This window comes from Pelmatolapia mariae, linkage group LG12 (genome assembly GCF_036321145.2).
Source record: "Pelmatolapia mariae isolate MD_Pm_ZW linkage group LG12, Pm_UMD_F_2, whole genome shotgun sequence".
Lineage (NCBI taxonomy): Eukaryota > Metazoa > Chordata > Actinopteri > Cichliformes > Cichlidae > Pelmatolapia > Pelmatolapia mariae.
The window spans coordinates 28,382,211-28,405,669 of record NC_086237.1 but is presented as its reverse complement, the minus strand read 5'-3'; the positions used below and the strand labels follow the sequence as shown (position 1 = coordinate 28,405,669).

Below are 23,459 nucleotides of genomic sequence, written 5' to 3'. Positions count from 1 at the left end.
AGTAGTGTTGCAGAGTCTGTCTTGCATCTGTAAACTGTCTTGGGTCAGTAAATAGAGGTTTCTTCCTCATGACATGGAATCCCCGAGGCCACATGTGCTTGTAGAAGACAAGAGGCAGCTGGAGGTCTGGTACTCATTCACTCTTTCAAAACACTCCCCCACCAACCAACTATTATGCGGAGATGTGTGCTAATGGTTCACAGTCTGCACCCTGAGTAAACAAACCTTGAAAATATCCTTTCCAAGCAAGTTTTGACAGTAGATCCAACACATCCTGGCAGCAAAAGCACACCAAACTAAAGTAATGGTTTACTTTCGCCTGCATTCACAGAAAAGTTGTTCATCACCAGAAAAAAGCTTCTTCACCTCTTCGTTCATTCAGATCGCAACGGCAAACTGAGTCATGAACACTGATAGTGCCAGTCTGTGGTAGAGCTCTCCATAAGGCAACACAAGGATCACAGAGTAATAACAAAGGATTCTGGAAAGTTTTTCCCTGCATACCTGCCCTCAGAACAGATCCCCAGGGTTTATGCACTGTTTCCCCCCCCTTGTGCAGACTGTGCAAGCATGAGCACACATATACACAGAGAGGTACATAGACAGAGATGTAGGTAAATAAGTGTGGCATGAAGACCAGAACAGCAGAACAAGAGGTATATAAAGATAACATGTCAGGGGTCCATCTATTACTACCAGAAACAGATGAATTACACGTTTATACAGTGGCTGACTCTTCCATCATCTCCCTAAAAATAGATATCAACACAAAAAGAAAAAATAAATAAATCTGCGCTTCAACTGCGTTCAGCACGGGTTAATGCACCCAAATTGCACCAATCATAGCCTTATTCTAACACTGTAAGCCTATGAAAATGACTACTGAGACTTTTGATGGAAGGCCTGCAGAGAAGGGTAGGGGGGTGCACTTTTGTCCATAACTTGTGGTTACCTAGGGGACTAGAACAAAAGAGCATCAGTGAAGCACATTATCTTGTCAGGCCTTACATGACAGAAAAATGATCCTATTGTTGCCAGCAGAAGGTGTGAACGTCATCACCAGGTAGACGGAATATGACAGTAATGGTAATTTTCAGAGAAAATACACACACACGCGCGCGCACAACTTAAGCACATTAATGGAGAGACGTGATGATTTAAGTGCTGCAATTCTAGAGGAATTCAGTTTTAGAAATTTCTGCTTAAACCTCAACGTTGTCATTGCAGATTCTATTATATATGTATTTCACGTGTACCAGACACGAAAGAAGCAATATAAGCAATATGTGTGCTGCCATCGACATTGTAGGAGATGCCCATCTAAACTATTTGTCTGTAATAATCCAAACTATCTCTGGGATTGAATACTTTATGGTAAGAAAAAAAATTTGTCTTGCGTTCTGTATGTCACTGAAAACTGGATTCATTATTAGTTTGTCAGAAATCTTAAAAGTGGCATGATAGCAGGTAAAAGTCAAGATATTTAAAATTCTAACAAAATGAAAATCAAAAGTAGTAAGAAATGCTACAGTAGCACCTCCTAGCTTCCAAAGGGTATTCTGTCATGATTCAATTCAAGAAAGAAATTCAATTCTGCCGTCACTTACATAATATTTAAGGACAAAATGTGACCTAGACATTAATAAGAATTGTCCCAAAAAGTTTATTTATCATTTGAAAAAGAGGGATTTTCATCACAACACCGGCAATTCTTATATGTAAAAGGAAAGCAAAATGTGCAATAATAACAAAAAAAGATGTAAACAATTAAAATAATAAATACAGCTTTTATGAAAAAAATATATTGCTGCATTGACAGAAATATTCTTATGAAGTAAGGCTATTTTTAGTGCTCCATTATTCACAAGGAGTCACTTCAAGTGATCTTTCACTAGTTAAGCAAATGTGTAAGCCATTACATTATGGAGAATTAACAAAATTTGAGTTTGAGTAGTAACAAAATTAAATGGTATGCCAATATTTGCTGATGTAAATTGGGTGGCTAGAAACCTTTGATCAATAGGCAAAATATTTTGTATGAAAGTTGCATAAGCAGATTTTCTATAGGACAATTCTATAGGAAGTTAACAGAAATTACTTTTACACCAAAGTCATTTTACTCCATTAAGATCACAAAAAAGCCTTAAAAATACCATTTATTAAATGTTAAAGCATTCAGCCACATGACTAAGTGGTAACTCACTATGCCACTCATGATATGCAGAAATTAAAGCAGCATTTATGCTTTTAAATGATTATTTACATAAAGTGTTATAGTTAAGTGGTAATTAATTTGATTTGAATGTTTTTCCCAATTTTGCACCTAAAGTCTGTCTGGCTGTACATTCCTGTTGCTTTGTTCCTTCATCCACCACAAAACCATTAATGCAACTTCATTTATGCGTCGCTCTCAAAATAGTGTTAAATGAAAGTAGTTTGTCGAGTTAGTGCACAGCTCCTTCATATGGATCTTTCTGCAAATAATACCAAAGTGTCTTTTAGGTGTCCAAGATCACTATTTACCCAATATTTTCTTTTGCTTCTAGTCCATATAATTAAACTGCATTGGCAAACCTTCAGTCCTGAACCTGAAGGACTCAGGAAATGTCCTAGTGTGTATTGGTGTCAAAAAAAATACAAAAAAGACCGATGTCTGCGGTTCTGATCCATCGTGCAACAGCAGGTGTTAGTAGAGCTTGACTCCAGAACATCTCAGCAGCCAGGAAATGCCATCCAAAAGCCCCGACAGGGATTCTGCCACTGTATCCTGTACCTGTTTATGAAAGAGAGAAATAGGCTGAAAAGCTCCACAAGCTGAACTCTGGATGGAAAAGCTTTCACCTGATCAAATATCAAGCAATTACCATCCAGGGGTTAGGCAGGTGGGGTAGGCCAAGTCTCCTTGCCATGTCAACACAGGGAGTTCGACACATGGATCTGGTGTTGGGAGTCCAAACTGTTTCTGTTTGTTCTCTTGAGATGCATGAGAGCACCAGCAGAGGTTTGGATGTGGAACCCCTACTGCAGTTTAGCACAGCTCGAATCTGGACTCCTTCAGACTTCTCACCACCTACTGACAACATGAACCATGAACCTACTGCAGATGTTCTGCATTGATCAGTCAAAAACCATTGAGTATGATGTGTCATTGTACTACACTACAACAAAAGATGTGTTATTTTACCTCTCTCAGGCTCTGCATTGGCAACATAGATGAACCCATCCACCACCTGGCACACCTGCTGAACCTGAGGAGCAGGAACGCACACTGGGTCCCCTGAGTCGTCATTTCCTTCAAAGGTAAAGAGTTTATTGCTGATGCTCTCCTGTTGCACTCTGGCTCTTTCTCTCTCTGCCCTACAGACACAAAAACACAAAGATTAATAACTGCAAAAAGGATGAGAAACAACTGTGACTCATACAGCAACAAACAAAGTGCTCACCTGTTGGTTGAATACAGAGTGAGGATGTTAAATTTGTGTTGGTTATTGAACATGTAACTTATCCCCGAGCCAATACCTGAAATAAACAAAGGTTTACGTATGTTTGTTTGTATTCTTTGGGTAGATAAGCTGTGTGTATGTAGTGAGCTAGTGCCATCTAGTGGTAGACAATACACATAGCAAGTAAACTTATCTGTTGATTAATTCTGTGATTAAAATGCACTGATGTAATTTCTGTAACACATCATTATTACACATTGCCTTTAAAATAATCACATTTTATCTAATTTTATCTTTTATCTAAAGGACAAACTATGATTTACAATTGATTAAAAGGGAAAATCAGCCACTATATTATGCATCATGATGAGAAAAATACCATGAGAAGCTTATCCCTTAGATCAGTGTTATCTTACCATTTATCTGTCTGTGCGGAGTGCCTGACACAGGAAGTATATCTGGAGCATGCATAAGCCTTGTGACTAAAGAGACATCCAGCTGCTCCATGCCAGGACCAAACATGGCGTAACGCGGTTCAGATGAGGGTACCAGGGACTGAAAAAATGAGGTCACAACCTCATATGCTGGTCGTGAAGGAAGCCACTGCTGTCTGGAGGATGGGCAACCTTTCAGGTATCTGTTGACACACAAGGTTTGCTCAAAAAGTTTTCCAGGAAACTGACGGTAATGCAGGATAACAGGGGGATACTCACTCTGACATGTAGTCAAATTTTAGTTTTATTCCTTCATTTCCCTCTTCTCTATCATCCAGGCTCTCGTCTTCACTTATTAGCGGTGCATCCAGCAAGTCTGGATGGGGTATGGTCACATGATCAATGGAGGGCCAGTATGGCATGTCCCGCAATAGGAAGTATCTCCACAATAATGGATCTCTAACCATGGCCCTCCAGTAACGACTTGTGGCTCCAAGGTGGCAGAGATCCGCAGGAGACAGAAAGGTCATGATCAGAAACTGTACATCCACCTTCGGGAGGAATGGCGGAGCACAATTATTTTGATTTTCCTAGATCAACAATAAATATTTCTAGATTAACCTCCTAGGACCTGGTGTCCACATATGTGGACATCACATTTTGGGTTATTTAGACCAAAATACTCAATTTTGCTCTACAAGGGCCTGATATCCACTTAGGAGGACATTATACTGCTACTGTTCTATCAAAATTTTAAACAAATATCCTCATGTGGCTCTTATTTTTCTTAAAAACAAAAATAAGGTAAAAAGAAAAAAGAAATCTGGTAATTCTTTGTTTTTACATTCACTGGGCCCCAATATCTGCCCAATATATGCCCAAATATCAAAAAGAAATTAAAAATACATGGCGTGGAAGAGTTCGGGTCTTAGGAGGTTAAAATTCCTAGTTAAACCAATTGTGTGTATTTGGTTAGGAAGTAGGGAAAATACAGATTGGAAGGGGAAAATGGACAATCATTAATACAAGCAATTCTATAATCAGCTGATATACTTCAAAGATAAGTCAAAGGAAGTCATGTATGGCAGTGAAAACTTAAATAACCACATTTCCACTAAGGTGTTGCAGCTCAAGCTAAAGTTAATTATTCAGTTACCAGTAGTTTAGTGCTTTTGCGGTAACCAACATAACTGAGGAGGACATAGACTTTAGAGTTGATGAGCCTATGCAGCTCACACTTTGTTGTCAGTCAGTTGTCCAGTTTGTGGTGAGGAAATATGTCTCACTTTGGAACTTTTCATAATTGTGGCTACAATGAGTGTACTACGCAAGTTTTTGCAATTGGTTTAAAGTAGTTTGTTTATCCTTAAACTTGTTGTGTAGCCCGTAACGCTAGTGTAAAGGTTTAGTAATCATATAGGATTGACTCTTGTAGTACTCTTTACTCCCATGGTTTTTTTACTGGAATACCAAAGTGACTTGATCCAAATCCCCCCCTCTCAAAGTTGGTAGCAGGAAAAACTACAGAATTTCCCTGTAGTTCAGTTGACACGTTCATTATTACACTGCTTGACTCGGATACCAGTGGCACAAATATGTGCAAATTTTATTTAAAGTGACATTTTCATTTTCAGTCCTTTTGAATGTCTAAACTTCACTTCAATTGAGAAAAAAAAGTGTGTTTGTTAGTGGGGGGGCGGGCATGCAGTTCGCAGTGTTCCTACTCAGAATGGTGCAGTCGAGGCATGCCAAATCGGGGAGGGGGGGGCAATTACGACTACTTTGGAAGCCTACAAGTTGAACCAAGTTGAAAGCGACACTTAGACTGAGCATCTATCATTTTTTCTATAAACAGCTTTCAGACTGTGTGTGTAGAACCTGAAGAGAGCAACATTATCCTTTTAGGCTTGTCCTGTCTGAATGAGTGACATATAGGCTACATAGGTAGACTTATACAGAATTCTCCTGTGAATGATTCTTATGCGACTTACCGGTAAGGTATCCAAAAATCCATACTGTTGTTCTTCTTTTCCCGAGTCTCCAACTGCCAAGTCGGCTTCGACAACTTTATCAGGGAAATAGCGGTCTCTAAACCGCCTGAGGCTGCGGATCACCAAAGACTCCAGCTGCTGGATCTTTTCAGCCATGTCTTAATTTGTGTCATACGCGAATATTTACTGTGTACAACTAAACACTATGAACCAAGGAAATGCCAACACCGACGTTTTCCTGTCACTTCCTCATTATTGGGTAGCAGTGGAGCATTGTGGGTATTGTAGTTCAGTATCATCAAACAAAAAAGGGAAACGTAGTAAAAGAAAATCTGGAAGGCAAACTAGGAAAATTTTCTTAAAACAAAGCACGTTTATTGTCAACAAGGACATTAAAAAACAAAATGATAGATTTTTTTGCCCAAACAACACAGTTTCTCTATTAATAGTTACACTATCAATGTTATTCAAGTTGCAGAAAAATGGAAGTTGCAATAGATGAAAATACAAGTGGTGCATTACAAAGCTGGTATGAACAAACCTGAACATACTTTGAATTGGTCATTAATACGTCACTGACAAACAGTTCGAACACCTTTCTTTGCCTTCTGTGTGTATACTTTATACACAAATTCAAATAATGCATATGCTATTTTAATATATATTAAAAGCATAACAAAATGGCAACAAAACAATAAATAAATGTTAATGTGCAATGTCTCATTTCCAGCTGTATTATCTTTAAACTTGTTACAATCTTAAAATGAAAGGTCAATTTTTCTTTTTTATTATTCATAACCTCTTTAGTAATATTAATGCTATTGTGACACATTCTTAGAGCAAAACAAATGCCCCAATCAACAGTCTGGAATCAGAGTGGCCACTGCTTTTTCAGCAGGCCAGGGCAAATAATTATTCAACAGCCTCTTGTGCAGCCCTTCTATTACAATGCTTGTCTTATACTCTAGCTTCTCATTCATCTGCTTTGGCCTGGGCTGTTTGGCATAGGATTAGGTTGCCTGTAGACACTGTTCCAGCATCTCCTTTCTTCACATTCACTCTCTCCCTGTGCCTCCCCATAAACTTTCACAAGACTGCACCCCATCCGATGGGCTCCATTTTTATTTGGGATTGACACATTTGAATATTGAACTTTGATCTGTTCCTGAGGGCAATTTTAACAGAGAAGCTATATTTTTCACTGTAAAATACTGAGGATTTCCTTGGCATTCTCTGTGTTCCAGCCCTGCCCTTGGAGAGGGCCCTCACAGGCAAGCACATATTTGTTGAGGATCTGTGTGCCAATGTCCCGAAACTGGAGGCGATCTTCTTTGTGCTCCGTAGTGTCAGCGCTGCAGTCCTCGTACTTGACTGCCCAGAAACACATTTCGCCAATGTACATCATTGTCAACAGGTGTGTGTCTGAGAAAATGCCTGACCCAAAAGATAAACCCGTAGTTAGTAAGACCAGTTGGCGACAACAGAACAGATTGTTAAAAAATTTCTGTGTCAGTTTTCAGTCATCCAGGTCATTGTAGTATTAGAAGAAGAAAAACAAAAAGTGATGGATTTCTTTAACTCTGTTGAAGACTTTTCACCTCTCATCCCAGAGGCTTCTTCAGTTTGGCTTCTGTATGTAGAGCCCCAGGTATTTAAACCCTAGTGGGGGTTGTCCCTTAGGAGGTGGTCGCTGACCACTATTAATCATGTGAATCATCAAACAAGCCAAGGTGAGCCATATCCAGTTTTTGGGGCAAGTTTTTTCCGAAGTGTCACCTGAAACTTCTAGTGGTAATGATCCACGCCTTTTTTCACATCTATACACCTAATTCTGTACGTGTACCCATTATTAAGTATGGGACTCTCCACCTTTTGGTTTTAGAATTGAAAAGCCTCTGGGATGAGAGAAAAAGCAGCTTCAATGAAGGTCAGCTGCTTTTTTTTTTTTTTTTTTTTAAAATGTCCTAAGATTTTCAAAGATGGGTCACAAATTAGAAGTAAAAAACTGCTTTACTAAGGAGTTCCGCCCCCAAACCGCATTTAATGATCCCTGCCAATGATTACTCTGGGATGTAATTCTCAGTAACCATATTGATTTGCAAAAACTCTCGTCTCCAAGGACAGAAGAGATTCCAGCCAAGCTGTCACGTTTCTCCCTACCACAATATAACACAAACATCCGATCACATAACTGGGGAGGTTGTGGGTTCAAGTGTATTCCTTCAGTCTATCACGTCTATAATAAATAACATATTTACCTTCAGATAAGATGTTTGCTGTAGCAGTGTCATGTAGCACCACACCATCATTGAGCTTCACAGAGTTTCTCACCTGCAGCATCCGCATCAGGTATCGCACACCTTCCTGAATACACTGGGTCAAAAATGTGTTTAACATTAAAAAAGAAACATAAAAAAGTGGTAAACTATTGGTTTTAATCAAAGTAAATTTGCACAGCTAACAATGAATGAAACTCCTTAGATCTCTGCATTGTTTGTTACCTTAAGGAATGTTTCCTTGTTTTTCTTGATCCACTGCTTTCGCTGATGAAGGGTATGACAGTACATATACAGCAGAGCTCCACGTCTCCAGTAGAGACATTCTAACAGCTCTAAACCCAACACAGACTGCACCTAATATAAACCAAAAGACACGAATATCAATATCAGACACTCCATGATGCCTCATCCATATTTATTTAATAAGCACTTTAAAAGCATGTGTCCAAGTGTGAGTAGCGGAACCACAAATCAAAGGGAAAATTAAAGTTGAACTGACGTCCTACTGAAAGTAGGATAATTAACCAGACTCAGGCTACGTCCACACGTACAGGGGTATTTTTGAAAACGCAGATTTTTCTATGCGTTTGCACCTTCCGTCCACACGTAAACGGCGTTTTCGGTCACTGAAAACGGAGATTTCTAAAAACGCCAGCCAGGGTGGATATTTTCGAAAACTCCGTTTTTGCATTTACGTGTGGACGAGAAAAAACGGAGAAAACGCAGCGTCAAAGGTGTGCGCCTTTTTTGATGTCACACTGTGCGCCACGTTATTGTTTCGGTGAAATGAATTTCTACAATACTGTTACTGTTAATTGTACTCTCTGCAGTGTTTAAATGCTTACATATACACACACAGTTACTGTCCCTCCACACATATGACTCGGTTCTGCTTCTATGCCCCAGCTTTGTTTACTATTTCCCACCGAGGCTTCTAGACTTCTGATTGGCCAACATTTCTACACGGTTAGGAATATATCGCCACCTGTTGCTTTGGCATGTGCCTAGCAGCGTTTTCCTTCATTTCTGAGTTTACGTGTGGACGGGATTATTTTTCAAAACGAAAACGGAAAATCTCCGTTTTCAAAAATACCCGTGTACGTGTGGACGTAGCCCAAGAAAGAAACACATGGACATAATCTTAATAGAAAAAAAAAAAAAAAAAAAAAAAAAAGAGTGTCTGCTCCTCTTTTATACCCTTTGGGTTGTGGGATTGTGTCCCCATATAGTAACCTTTATAGTCTTATATCGTAATAACCAGACTACATGACAGTTTGTGATTTGATACAAAGTACACTATTCACAAAATGGAGTAGAAGACAACACATCAACACCAAAATCGGTTTGAGACAAACACAAACCTCTTGTGCTGGTGCAAGCCGTGCAGCCAAAACTTCAGGTTCAGTCAGATCTTGAAGAAGCTGCTGAATTTTAAATGGTGAACAGTCCTCAGGGAACTCCTGGTCCACGAGTTTATTCTCTTCATAAAAAGTGATGTCTAGAATCACCTAAATGATGAAAAATAAAATAATAAAAAAAAAGTAAAAATGAATGATGTGTTAAAATTGTCTTAAACATTTTGCCTGGTCCATGTATAACTTTGCAAAATAGGATAAAGGCCTATAATAAACCTGCCAGCTGTTGCTCCTTCTTTAAACTAATTAAGAAAACTATTTAAGGGGAAAAAAAAAACAACAGTTAGAGATATCAGTATCTAATCTGGAGCTGTAATACAACATAAGCACGCACAACATAAATGAAACTGAATTGAATTTAGATCACGTAAAGCAATTTCCAATAATGCAGTCACTCATTTTACTGTCCCATCAGATCAGCTGCCTACTCAAAAATATTTTTTCTGTCTTTCAAAAAGCTTTAGTATGATACAACTATGGTTCTTGAACCTCCTCTGAGATACATTTAGGGGAAAATATAGGCTAAAGGCTGAAGGATAGAGTGATGAGAATGGCAGGAAGTACAGTACGCAGAATGGAAAGCACCCCAAGATCACATTAATACAACTGGTGAACACATGTAAAACGAAACCACCATCTTCAACATTCCTTCTTCCCTAACTGAACCATCTCTTGTGGGTTGGTATAGAGTTAAAGGTTTTGTTTTATAGTTTACGGCAAACATTTTACCCCTAAATTTTTAAAGCAATAAGCTGCAGAATATCTTTAGTAAAGTAAATCTAGACCAGTTTGCATTAGACATTATTACAATGTCACACAGAGGCTGTAAATCATTAAAGGAACAAAGTGAACAGAACTAAAACACTCATAATTAGAGGGTTTTCATTTCAGACAAAGTTTCCATGTTTTCCTGATATGAGCTCTGTAATTATGTCAAAATTTAGATAAGAGCTAAACAGAAGACAGCAGCAACTGCAAAGACGGCACTTTCAATGGACTCATTATAGAAGACACTATGTTAGCAACATTAGCACTTTAGCAGAAGTAACATTCACTAAGGCTGCAAATAACAATTATTTTGATAGCCGACTAATGTGCCTCGTTTTTCTTTGATTAGTCGACGATTATTTCAGTAACTCTTATCTACACTTCCTGTAGGCAAACCTCTTATTCTAGGCTCCAGTACCTTACCTGCTCAAGTCTGCCCACCTGTGAATACCCTGTTGTCTTGTCCCACAGCAAATTAAAATAATGACCCAGGAAACATATGAATTTGAAAATAATCAAATGGTTCTTTTAACATTACTCAATAGAACCATCAGAATAAAAATGAAATAAATCAAAATGTTAGGTAATATAAATTAATTTGCTAGTAGCATTTAAACAAAGAAAAAATGTGCAAGTAGGAAACTAAAAATGGTTTCTATCCATAAGTTCAAATAAAGCTTTGAGATCTTTGAGATGATGTTCCCAGCTGTTAATAACCATGCTAAAGATGTTCTCTGTCCTGACTTTAGCCATTTGACAGGTGCATGAGCCTCTTTATAGGACAAAGTCACCTGTATGCCTGTGCTCAACACTTAAGAAAATACAATTCTGCGTCAACAAATTTTTATAGTCGATGCCAATGATTATGGTGATGAATCGTTGCAGCCCTAAAATTCACAGGAAATTATTTTCAGACAGTATAGAAAATTGCTTAGCGTTTATTACTGAATAGACGGTGCATTTTGTGATTATGTCTGTGACACAACATTTACGTTACACTACTTTACAAACTTAGCTACAATTCTTGACATGTAACTAGCCTTTGCCTGCTCTATGTTCACTTACTCAAGCCAGAGTGAATATAGATGTGCAGACAGATTTACTTTTTTTATATAAACTCCCTTATTGTACAACTGCATTTTATAACTTGGTTCTAGCTATACATGACAATTTAGTCTGTTACACAGACACTAAACCAACAAATCTGGGTATTCAATCCCCTGGACATGTGTGTACAGTGCTAAACTTAAACTGTAAAAGTAAAGAGACTGGAATGTGTTCAGTTTTTACTTTGCAGAGAGGATCGTTTTTTAGTGGCTGCATAGTGTAGTGGTTTACACATCCATCTAACAAATAAAAGGTCCCTGGTTTGATTTTGGGAGGAGACACAAATCCCCTTGGGGTTGCAAAAAAGTAAAAACTATATGTGTGATCAACCAACTGTGGTGACCCCTTGTGAAAATGGGAACAACTGAAAGTATCTTTAAGATATGCAGGGTTTTTATTAAAATGTAGATACAACAGTAACCTACTGCAAACCTGTCACTTTCTGCTTCCACCTTCTAAAATGATTAAGACATTTTATATTTGCGTTTAAGACTGCTAAGCAGTGTAAGTAAGAAAAATTTCCTTGTGTTCAGAGCAACTTAGTTGGGTATTTTATCCTGTTTTCTGTGGTTTTGGGGACAGAAATCACTAGTAGTTTAAAAAAAAATGCCTCATGTTACTGACTACTTAATAAAATAACTTACTGAAACGCAAGAGAGTAAATACAATTTGATGGAAGGAAGTACCTGTGTGTAATCCTGCAGCAACTTGGATAGGTTGCTACTCTCTCCTCCTTGTCTGTAAAAGCTTTTCAACTTGTCTAGTATGGCAGATGCATTCTGTAAATAGTCATCATCTACGGAAGAACCATATGTTAACATATTACCCAAGTACAAATCTAAACTCATGAAAAATCCCGAGTTATCGCGATTGTTGATCGGGACTTTATAATCATCCACAATTCGACTCATGACAGGAAAAAAAAATATTTTAGCATAAAACATAAGCTGACTAGCCCATGCGAGCATTCACAGATAAACATAAGGCCAAAAATGCGCACTAACACGGTGGCGTTTGAGGTTCAGATACAAGTTAAAGTAAAAAAGTTAACGACACCATTTAACATTCAATAAGGACAACGTAGATGCTTCGTTGCTTTATTGATGACAGCCGTTTAGCTAGCATTACCAGCCATCATGTGTCATACCTTCACATATGTCAACAATACTGCATTTTAGCTAACGTTAGCAGTTAACTCAAAAAACCCTAGTGAAATACAAACATAACTCCGCGAGTTATGTACATTGTCCTGCAACGTTGCTAACCACTAATTATAATTAACTAACTGCATATGCACTGATGTGTTCAGAAAGGTTGTTTTGTTTTGTTTTTTACCAAAATGCAATATTTCACCAGACAGCAGCTGTTGTCATGGTTGCAAGCTAACGTACGCTGGAAGTTAGCTTGATTGCTTGCTTGCTAGTCGATTCCTTAACCAAGACTGTTTGCCACGTACTGAATGAATTGCCGAAAGGCAAACAAATAAACAGTGTAATCGGTACCTTGCTTTTCAGCTCTGAGACTCGAACACTTGATGTCTAACTCAAATATTCTTCTCTCCAACTCGAAACCTTGTCGTCTGTAGTCGTCGGCCATGACTAAAAGTACCAGTCACGGGAGCCACGGATTTTACTCACGTGCTCAAAGAATTTTCAATTTCCGTTTCTGTGCATGCACGCGCACGGCCGAAGGATTATACCAGTAAGTCATCCCTGCGTTTGCAAAAACGTTAACTTTAAACCTTAAACATACGTGTACTTTTAGATAGTGTGGTGGTGCTGACAGCTGAAGGGAGCGTGCATGCTATAAAGTTAGACGTCTGCTGAGGCGACTTTGGAAAATAATAACTCAAACAGTAGGAAACAAACTGTTGGTAGCCGGTTAGAGGGCGGGGGGAGGGGTTAGTCAGTTTTTAGTTATTTAGTCCTATGCAATGAGTCCTATGCCAGAAACCGTTTCTACAGAAAGTGGAAAGATAAATTTCAAAGGAGGGATGAAAAAGATGATCTGTTGGTTTTTGCTTGTAATGTCAGGGGTGCATGCAGAGGAAAGATATGAGAAATGTAGGGATGAGCTACAGATTTCTGTTTGTTGGAGGGGGCATATTGCTGGAACCTGTGGATACAAATTAAATGAGGAAAATAGAAGGGGAAATTCTGTGCAACATGAGGCAGACTGGGAAAAATTCAGGTATTGCAAGAAGTGTGTTGCAAACTGCTGAGACAGAGTCCACGGTGTAGGACATCTGCCTTGTGCCTCCTCAACATTGTGTTTTCATGGGGCAGAAGGGCAAATAACTAATAACTAAATTCTTTTTTGAGCTGGGTCACCACAGTCATCATCCATTTCAATCCATCTCTTCCATTCTCTGCTGTCACACCAACCCACTGCATGTCCTTTTTCACTACATCCATAAATCTTGTCTGTGGTCTTTCTCTTTGCCTCCTGTTTGACAGCTCCATAGTCAGAATCCTTTAGCCAGTATATCCACTATCCCTCCGCATGTGTCCAGACCATCTCATCTCACCTTTCCTCTCTAACTTGGTCTCCAAATGGCTCCATCTCTTGTCTATGCTTTTCTCTCATTCACACATGTATTCAGTCTTGCATCTACTGACTTTCATTACTCTTTCCTCTAGCACACACCTCCACCTCTCCAGACTCTCCTTTACCTGATCATACAGATTCGATATTGATATTTGGTATCAAATGATCAATAGGGTTGTTGAAAGCTTCAGAAAAAAAATTCTCCTGGTGGAAATGTAGGTACCTGCAATTAGGTTGCTTTGTGCAAATTAAACACTAAAGTTTTATCAAATTAAAAGGCCTAGCCTTTTTGGCAGTTGAGTTCTGGAAGTTTCTAAAGAGTCAATATAGGCTTTCCAAATTCATAAGAATTGGATTTTAATGCATCATGATTTTTTTTTCTATGTCAAAATTCTAATGAAAAAAAAAATGAGAATGCCTTCTCAACACCACTCTGCATTTAATTATGAGCTATTGTTAATCTCCGTCTCTCTTCCACAGCATGTCTTTTGTCTTGTCTCCTTCCCCTCACCCCCAACCCTGATGGCTGCCCCTCCCTGAGCCTGGTTCTGCTGGAGGTTTCTTCCTGTTAAAAGGGAGTTTTTCCTTCCCAATGTCGCCAAAGCACTTGCTCATAGCACGTCGTCTTTTGTGAGTTGTTGGGGTTGTTCTGCATTATTGTAGGGTTTTTACCTTTCAATATTAAACACCAGGAGGCAATTCCTGTTTTGAAATATGGTTTCGATATAAATAAAATGAATTTAATCAAATGTGAAACTGTCTTTGTGTGCCAGCAGATGTTGGGATTGAAAGCATTGATGGCGTGGATAAGATTAGGTAGAAAATGTAGATTTGCATGTGCCATTTGGCAGGATGCTGTGCCACTGCATCCTTGGGGAGAGGCTGAATCATCAATGGTGAGAATGGGATGCAGTGGGGAAACAGAGATTGCAAATTGCTCTCATGCATTGCATGCTGTGTCAGGGAAATTAATATTTTCTTCGCGGACCTTTGAATACAGTATAGCCCTACTAAAAAAAGAACAAGAGAACAAGGGTAGTATTGGGCTTTCTCAAACGGCAATGACGCTACAGCACCAACAGTAGGCGGCAATGCACTAAAACATGCCTAGCTTACCAGGGGGGAAAAAGATGACGAAGAAGAGCTTCTCCTTTCATCCTGTTTGAAAACAACAGCCAATAGCGTCGTGGCGCCGAGCTGGGCTTGCGTGTAGCCACATTTTGTGACCCTCAGCTAGCTCGGTTAAAGGTCCAGTCAGTGCTCACCCTGCATCTCCGCCCACCCCAAGTTTGTAGCTCCAAATCATGGCGGCCCTCAAAGCTTTGTGCAGAGCGGAAAATATACTCTTGAAAACCCACCACAGAACCAAAATAAACTTCGCCATCCACCAATTGAGCAAGGTCAGTATAACAACAGCGACGTTACACCCGTTGTAGGAGTGTTGAGATAATGTTGCTGCAAAAAAGAGACGACAATAGTAAAATATAAAAATTCAACTGTCATTAAAGTATTGGTTACATTTGGAATGAAACTATTAACCAAGCTTCGCGTCGTTCATACTTTTAAACTGTTTCAGTTTGCGTTTATGTGTTATTGTGGGCTGACCTCAGCCTGCAGGGCGCACAACCTTGCGGATACGCGCAATACAACACATTTGCCAATCCTTTCAAAAACTGCTGCCAAGATCTAGAAAGGCATGAATAAAGTGAATCAGGTTATTTGGTCTGACTAAGGTATGTGTAGTTGGATTTTGGGAGAAAAATGATCCCAAGTGCGCGTAACTCAACACCAAGTAATCTTAGATTTAGGTCTAAACACCTGCCACACGTTTTATTCAGTGCGGAAAACTTTCAAAAACATGTTCCAATATTATAGAGTCGTTAAATGTGAAGCTCGTTTTGTTAACTAATAAAAAAGCTTATTTGTAACAATGTATTTGTGTGTAATGACAAGAACATTGTGAACTTAAGCTTTCTCTTGAATGCTAGTTAATTATCACCCACACAGTAAGCACCGTGTGATTGCAGCAATCTGCGTGATATCTTAGATTTTAACAGCCCTTCATGGTTGAACTTGCGTTTAACTACTGTCTGAGATATGAGAATTTACAAAAGACAGCAGCTCGCATTGGCCTGACACAGGGTTTTAAACACATGATTTTAAACCTGAATCCTCTGCTGACTGTTGGTTTTTGGCTCTTGGCTGTGTGCTATCATAATCTCGCCTGCTTTTGTTGCAGGATTTGTTCAGCAGTTAGGTTTACTTTTCCTTTCTTCTACAGAATAAATTGGATTTGAACTGTGCAAGCATGTCATTAGGTTTTAAACCTTTATTTTTTTGTGCTTCTATTTAGAATTTACATGTTTGGTTTTTTTGGTGTTGCGGAAACAGCATTTTTTATGAAGGCAAATTTGCTGTATTTCATGCTCTTGTGCTTTCTACAGACCTGTGGCTCTTACTTTTCCACATCAAGTCAGAAAAATTCAAAGTTCTACTCAGATCCTGTAGAAGCAGTTAAAGATATCCATAATGGAGCTACCATTCTTGTGGGAGGTAATGTATAGTACTTTCACAAACATATTGTAACAATGTCAGATAGGACTGCTTGGTTTATGATGATTTTTTTCACCTAACAGTATGTTATGCTTTATATTTACATTCACTCACTGGATGCTATGAGGTACATCTTGGTATTACTGTCTCTTATAGCTTCATATTTCTTCATGGCATAGACTCATCAAGGTGCTGGAAACAAAAACACGCTCCACATCCGTGATGCAAATCTCTCATTCCATCACATCCCAAACTGCTCTACTAACTGTGGAGGCCATTTGGTTACAGTGATGAGTACTCATTGTCATGTTCAAGAACGCAGTTATAGGTCATTTGAACTTTGTGACATTGTTTGTTCTCATGCTGGAAGCAGCTATCAGAAGACCTGTGGTCGTAAAGGGGTGGACACAGTCAACAACAATAATATTCCTGTATCTTGTGGCATTTAAATGGTGCACTGTTGGTATACCAAGGGCCCTAAAATGTGACAAGATAATATTTCCCACAATATTATACCACCACCAGCCTGAGCTGTTAATACACAGGATAGATCCATGGTTATCTTTTTTCTGACTCTACCATCCAATTGTTAGGAGACTCATCAGACTAGAGAATGTTTTTTCAGTCTTCTGTTATCCAGTTTTTGTTGAACCACTGGGCAACCAATGGATATTTTCTTTAAACCCTAGAGATGGTTGTGTGGAACAATACTGGTAGATGGTAGATCAGCCGTTTCTAAATTACTCAGATCAACCTGTCTGGCACCAACAACCATGCGTTCAAAATCACTTAAATCAGGCTGATTCTTGGTTAATGAGCGGTTGAACACGTGCACGTAAGAAAGTGGCAGGTGAATTCATTAGAATAAATGTAATGTCTAATTTGCAATGAAGTGATTCCAAACTGTCTGTAGAATGCTGGTTGAGTATCATCCACACACTGAGTGCACACGCATTCCACTGATCTTATTTATAGTCCTATTCACAGTGACATTGTTAAATATTTTCCGTTGTGACGCACTTCTGTCTAAGAGAAAAGCAGATGAACCTTCGCTCAGTGCAATATAAGAATGTTTATAAACAAGGTTAGAAATACCTGGGCTTGATCCAAGCTGATTGCACTTTGGTTTTTCTGTGTGGTTTGACATAGTTAACAAGATCATTGTTTTTGTATTAGTTTACTGTCCAAATCTGGCATGTCCCTAATCCTTAGATGTAAATGTGTATTTAAGACATTTTAAGGTCCTTATATGATCTTAAAATGTCTTAAATATATGTTTGCGAATAAAATTCCTTCACACCATGTAGCTCAACTGCGCCATCAAAGGCCGGGCTATCTTTGGACTTTGATCCAAAGTCCATGAGGAGAGCACTGAATCACAGTTCAAATCACAACCTAATTCTCACATTGCTATGAACGAATTGGCCTAAAATATCTGGTTAACATACAGCACTTAATTGTAATTTTGTAACTGGTCTTAATCAATTGTTCTCCAGGCTTTCTGAAGGTCTTTTAAAGTTTTCTTTAGACATCGGCTGCTTTTTCATTCATTTTCATTTCTCTGAGCATTTTCAGAGAAATGTTTTTTATGCTTTAAGCCAATTAACTGGATTAGACATTTCTTATTTTTTCCTAGCAAAATATAAGGAAATTAGCGATGGCAGTAAATGCACAGACATCAGCTGAACAAGTGAAGATAAAACACAAAGTCACAACATTTACTTACAACGTAAATACACTGATACATGCTTTTGACAGTTTTATTTAAAGTCGTGTTTGAATGTGTATCGTTTTCTTTTCTCACAGTGATTCCTTGTTTGCAACGCTTACCGTTTTGTATTCCACCTCAGGCTTTGGATTATGCGGAATTCCGGAGAATCTCATCAACAGTTTACTGAAGACTGGCGTTAAGGGCATCACTGCAGTCAGTAACAATGCTGGGTAAGTATGTGTGGAAGTGTACATGCTGTTTTAGAATAGTACCCTTCATTGTTGTTGTTGTTTTTTTTTGGTAGAATTAAATAAAATAAAAAAAACATTAGAATTATTACTTTGGTTTAAAACTTTTAACCAAACCACATCCTTGCATATGAACTTGAAAGTTTTGCTTATTGTCTTGAATAGTAGTGTTTCTTTGTCTTGATTTGAGCCTGTGATGGTGTCTAATTGCAGCATTGGCAACCTTATGACTGTAACGCCAGACAGGCAGTGTTGCGCTAGAGAGATGCCCAGAGGCTATTAGATAAGTCATTGGAAATAAGGTACAAGGAAGAGGTGTGTGTGGTCAGGTGATCTTGTGTGTGATGTTTGTATTTGGTCTCAGTGCAGACTCAGTGTACACATAACAGTCAGCTGGTGACCTTAATTCCCTTTATTATACATTTTGTCCTTTTGTACATTTTGTACAGTAGCAAGAACTAACTGAAGGTTGCATTCAGTCTTTTAACTCAAATAAAATTCTAATACTGTTGAAAGAAAAAAGGAAAAATAAAATTGCAGCTTTCTTTTGTAATCAAAACCTGGCGTGTCACAATCCAGTAAACATTTAATTGTAGTGCTTATGCAGAAACAGTGAAACTTGAGTAATTCTTACCCTTTTATGTCTTTGTATTTATGTCACATACAAAACTATTAAAGGGTAAGAATTACATGTGTATGTTTTCATATGATAATTTTATAATAAAGCCTTCGTGGTGATCATATATCCCAGTCATGGGTGGGAAATCAATTTTCCCAAGAGGCCACATGAGAAACTGGATCTGGGCTGCACCAGGAAGCAGCCCAGATCCAGCTGAACTCAAAAGCTGAACGCAGAATTAAGTTCAGCTTTTTGGTTCGGCCCTGCACAACAGTCCCAGTTTCTCATATTACCCCTTGGGAAAATTAATTATATCAGTGGCAGGCAATCAAGTACTGTAATAAAGACTCCTTTTTTTAAATGACAGTACTGCATAAGTGTGTTTGCTTGTAAAGCAGTGTGAACAAACTATTTTTTGAATGAAAACTATATTTACTATTTGACAACTAGGCATTGCTAACCTTATTTTGGCAGCAGTGGAAAGAAAGTGTAATTCTAACTTGGGAAATGCTGCCTCATGCTGTTGCCAGGTATGCAGATCTCATCTGAGAGGATAATAGAGAAGTTACCATGCAGAAATATTGGTTGTGTTGTGTCACTTTATTCTTTAAAATGATCCCTAATCAAGGATAAATCTTTAATCTTTTGACTTTTGTAGCAATATAGAACACATGAGTGTTTTGTCTCACTGCTGTTGGGTGAGAGGAACGAGACCCTCATATTTCACTGCTCATGAAACTGACACAGCTGGCCCTTTATGCCCTCGATGAGTTGAGAAGGATTCAGCTGTACAAAAGGAGATTATTGGGCTGTTACAGAACCGCCTTCCCTTGCAGCTTTATACGTACTGTGTAATCAGCTGCTCCAGAATTTGACACAAACCAAATAGATTCTGTGTAAAAGGCAGTGACACTTGTGCTCAAGATCACTGCTGGAATCTGCTCTCATGAATGAGCACTGAGTATTTGCCTGAAGAGCTTATAGTCCTCAAACATCATTCCATACACACCAGCTTCACACACAAGATCACAAAACATTAACACGAGTTAATAGTGCCAAAACCTTTCTTTAGTGTTTCCATTGTGTGTTGCATCACCAGTGGTTTGTGTGCATGTGACAGTGCACTTTGCAGTTATCTGTTTTTGCATTCTGATAACGCATGGCCTGGATATAATTTAAGATAACCCGAGATTAGAGTTCCAATTAGAGTACAAAGCAGTGGTAGTTGGAGATTAGTTAGAGCAGTGTAAGAGAGAGTGAGTTTTTAGTTGCCTGTGCATTAACATAAAGCACATGTTTAAAGTGTTTTGTGTTGCAAAAATACAGCTTGGACAGATTGAAACTAACTTGATTCGATTGCCATCTGTTTTTCTTGTTTGGTATGAAAGAGCTTTAAAGCCACAAAAAGCCAGTCCTCTCATAGCTGATCAAACAGTTGCTTGAGGGACTCGGCAATTTATGTTTGTCAAAGAAGGCTAGAAAAATGTATTCACAACTGTTGAGTCATGATGATTTGTCCAGGTATGGTGGTCTAAATACGTGACACCCTATGTGCAGCAGGTGTAAGACACACTTGAGACCAGTGTGAGCTTCACAGCTTCTTTCAAGCACAATTATTCCGTGCGGTTTTGACAGACAATAAACAAAGACATGCTCAGAAAAATCTGACTCAGTGGCAACCCCAGGCTCAGCAGCTGTGTTTGATCAAATGTACTGTGATTATGGCTGTGAATAGGCCACAGCTGGACTGTGACTGTCTTTGCTTTGTCTTAAGATCAGAAAAGGGAGCCATATCAGTTTCAGCTTGACTGAGTTACAACCTTGAATAACCTCTCTAAGCGTTTACGTTAACAATAAGAAATGCTGGAAATTACAGGAAGATAGGACATTGATAGTTTCTTATGAGGAAAAAGAAGCATAGTTGGTAGAAATAAATGAGTATTGACAGAAAAGTGCTTTAATGTCAAATAAAAAATGAAAATGTATTCATTTGAAATGTAATAACATGAAATGTAAAATAAAACACAAGACACTTGTGTGTACCCTTTAGATCAGCTTATATTTATAAAAAACTGCTTAAGTTAATTTAATAAACAAAACAAAGCTTAGTAAGTTAGTGCTGTGTGTGTGTTTTCCTTAGAGTGGATAACTTTGGCCTGGGCCTGCTGCTCCAGACTAAGCAGATCAAGAGGATGATCTCCTCATATGTTGGAGAGAATGCAGAATTTGAGCGACAGTATCTGTCAGGGGAGCTGGAAGTGGAACTAACGCCTCAGGTTGGTTTAAAAAAAAAAAAGTCAAGTGACAAGGCTTATACAGTTTTTAACAAACATGCTGTGTACATGTATCTGGATTTCTCTTGTACTCCTCTCATAATCTGCCACTTTTTTCCCCCACAGGGTACTCTTGCAGAGAGAATCAGGGCAGGAGGAGCTGGGGTTCCAGCCTTTTTCACTGCTACTGGCTATGGTACTCTTATCCAAGAGGGTGGCTCTCCTATCAAGTACAACAAAGATGGTAGCATTGCCATTGCCAGTGAAAAGAGAGAGGTGAGAGTGCTGTCATCCCTGTTGTAGTTTTGGAATTAAGTGCTGAAGCTGAACTTCAGTGGGTTACATGATAGTAGCCTTGAATTGTCCTCATAATGCACAGATTCCCAAGAGCTCTGGTCTGATCTGTTGTAGTGCACAGCAGCACTGAAATCCAGTTTCTTTTTACAGTAAATTACACAGTGAGTTGAATAAATCACCATTAGGTACTGGTATGCAACACATGTCTTGTGACTGAGGAAAAGAGCCTCATCAAAATTTAGGTTTTAAGTGTAAAAAATATTTTGGAGATTTCACACAGGTGGTGTAATGTGTAACCCTGAATAGTAGCCATTGCAGATTTATTTAAATGCCACAGAATCTATAGCATGACAAAGTTTAGACTCAACTACAAAGACCAAGTCTAAAATTAAAAACAGAACTTTAAAACAGCTCACCGTGTTTATCCCCAAGTTCATCCTGTAAGTAACTTCTCACCTGGTTGTACACAGGTGAGGGAGTTTGGTGGCAGGCACTACGTCATGGAGAAAGCCATCACTGGAGATTTTGCACTGATCAAAGCTTGGAAAGCTGACAAGGCCGGGAACATTGTTTTCAGGTAATTAATGAAATGGATTGTTGTGTTAAAGTTGTCTTAAGTTTGAGATATTTGAACTTATGAAACCATAGTGCATTTTAAGCCTTTATTAACTTTGTCAGCTCTTGTTTGCTCTCAGCCTGCAGATCTACTTCAGACAGAATATTTTTGAACTGGACTGGGATTATCATTCGTTACTGCTAATATAGCTCTGTTCAATTATATACATTGATACTGCAAAAGTTAGAAAAATCTAAATAATGCTCTCAATTTACTCTTTTCTTTAGATATTGTTTTTAGTTATAGCAAAGTTTAGGTTATGCATAGGTCCCTACATGAGTAACATTGAACCAATCCAGTGCATGTCCAAATTAGATGTAGTAAAATTCTTCACCACAAGAGAGCAGTGTCCTCTGGTACTCTCAGTCTAAACAGGCTATAACATAATGGGCACCACATTGAGAGAATTTGAAATCACTTTCTGGTTTATATATTATATTTGCTGCCACTACATTTTATTCAATATGTATGTCTTGCTTTGTGTTAGGAAAACAGCTAGGAACTTCAACCAGCCCATGTGCAAGGCAGCCAAAACCACAATAGTTGAGGTATGTAACTGCAGCATCATGGTCACATGCTTTTTAATGCGTGTGAACCTCCTCTTCAAACATTTCCACTAGTGGATTGGATGTCAGTGGAATATACACATAAGTTTTACTTTATTGTTTTACTGCATCCATTGTTTAAGTTTTCATTTTCTAGGCCCACTAGCTGAAAAAGGTAAACTTATAAATAAGTTGTACAAATCAACCATCAAACACAGTGATGAGTAAACACTGTCCAGATTAAGACACCCCTGTGCCCCCTGAATCTCAAACCCTTTGGGCTATTCACAAATCAACAATAACAAATAAAATAAAATAAAAATAGATAAACAAAAACAACATTTAAAAAAGGAAAAAATTTGATGTAGCATAAAATATTTCTGGTTCTCCCTTTCTCACTGTCCCTCTCGCTCACTTTCTTTCTCTGTGTGTGCTGTCAGTGTCAGAGGCACAACTCTTCAACGTGCTATTAATAGTATGCATGTAAGGAGCCTGGTCAGTAAAAAACAGAACTATAAGTTAATGGCAGTATTAACTCTTAACTAGAATCAATTTAGCAGGTTATTAGAAAATAGTTTGAAACTAGCCAAGTGCTCTTGAGGTACAAAGGGGG

General features: G+C 38.5%; 3 protein-coding genes across 4 annotated transcripts in view; 1 reads left to right on the top strand and 2 right to left on the bottom strand.

Moving 5' to 3' along the window:
• Positions 1 to 1,661: 1,661 nt before the first annotated feature.
• Positions 1,662 to 6,101, bottom strand: fbxo4 (F-box protein 4). Of its 2 annotated transcripts, none has more exons than XM_063489830.1 (7): positions 5,869 to 6,101; positions 4,157 to 4,428; positions 3,860 to 4,080; positions 3,444 to 3,519; positions 3,185 to 3,357; positions 2,865 to 3,073; positions 1,662 to 2,773 (listed from the first exon to the last, which is right to left on the bottom strand). In XM_063489830.1, exons 1-7 carry the CDS (start codon positions 6,022 to 6,024, stop codon positions 2,687 to 2,689), a joined length of 1,194 nt encoding a protein of 397 aa, XP_063345900.1. In that variant the 5' UTR covers positions 6,025 to 6,101; the 3' UTR covers positions 1,662 to 2,686. The 2 variants fall into 2 exon arrangements, with proteins under 2 accessions (XP_063345900.1, XP_063345901.1); XM_063489831.1 differs by having other exon boundaries at positions 2,865 to 3,070.
• Positions 6,102 to 6,242: 141 nt separating this feature from the next.
• rimoc1 (rab7a interacting mon1-ccz1 complex subunit 1) lies at positions 6,243 to 13,081 on the bottom strand. Its single transcript, XM_063490547.1, has 6 exons — positions 12,940 to 13,081; positions 12,124 to 12,233; positions 9,509 to 9,655; positions 8,370 to 8,501; positions 8,127 to 8,241; positions 6,243 to 7,302 (listed from the first exon to the last, which is right to left on the bottom strand). The coding sequence occupies exons 1-6, from the start codon at positions 13,031 to 13,033 to the stop codon at positions 7,067 to 7,069; spliced, it is 834 nt and encodes a 277-aa protein (XP_063346617.1). The 5' UTR covers positions 13,034 to 13,081; the 3' UTR covers positions 6,243 to 7,066.
• Positions 13,082 to 15,180: 2,099 nt separating this feature from the next.
• The window catches only part of oxct1a (3-oxoacid CoA transferase 1a), a 61,200-nt gene continuing 52,921 nt past the window's right edge, over positions 15,181 to 23,459 (top strand). Inside the window, exons 1-7 of the mRNA XM_063489428.1 lie at positions 15,181 to 15,384; positions 16,429 to 16,537; positions 18,388 to 18,478; positions 21,256 to 21,391; positions 21,515 to 21,664; positions 22,156 to 22,262; positions 22,789 to 22,849. Coding sequence (XP_063345498.1) covers positions 15,289 to 15,384; positions 16,429 to 16,537; positions 18,388 to 18,478; positions 21,256 to 21,391; positions 21,515 to 21,664; positions 22,156 to 22,262; positions 22,789 to 22,849 — 750 coding nt within the window. The 5' untranslated portion in view covers positions 15,181 to 15,288. The remainder of the gene's footprint in view (positions 15,385 to 16,428; positions 16,538 to 18,387; positions 18,479 to 21,255; positions 21,392 to 21,514; positions 21,665 to 22,155; positions 22,263 to 22,788; positions 22,850 to 23,459) is intronic.

Coding starts and splice junctions, on each gene's coding strand:
- rimoc1 (XM_063490547.1), bottom strand. CDS start 13,033: ATGGCCGACGACTACAGACGACAAGGTTTCGAGTTGGAGAGAAGAATA. Junction 8,242..8,369: donor ACAAGGAAACATTCCTTAAG/GTAACAAACAAT, acceptor TTTTTGACCCAG/TGTATTCAGGAAGGTGTGCG. Junction 7,303..8,126: donor AGCAAACATCTTATCTGAAG/GTAAATATGTTA, acceptor CTTTTGGGTCAG/GCATTTTCTCAGACACACAC.
- fbxo4 (XM_063489830.1), bottom strand. CDS start 6,024: ATGGCTGAAAAGATCCAGCAGCTGGAGTCTTTGGTGATCCGCAGCCTC. Junction 4,429..5,868: donor GATTTTTGGATACCTTACCG/GTAAGTCGCATA, acceptor TTCCTCCCGAAG/GTGGATGTACAGTTTCTGAT. Junction 2,774..2,864: donor ACCTGCCTAACCCCTGGATG/GTAATTGCTTGA, acceptor TTTCATAAACAG/GTACAGGATACAGTGGCAGA.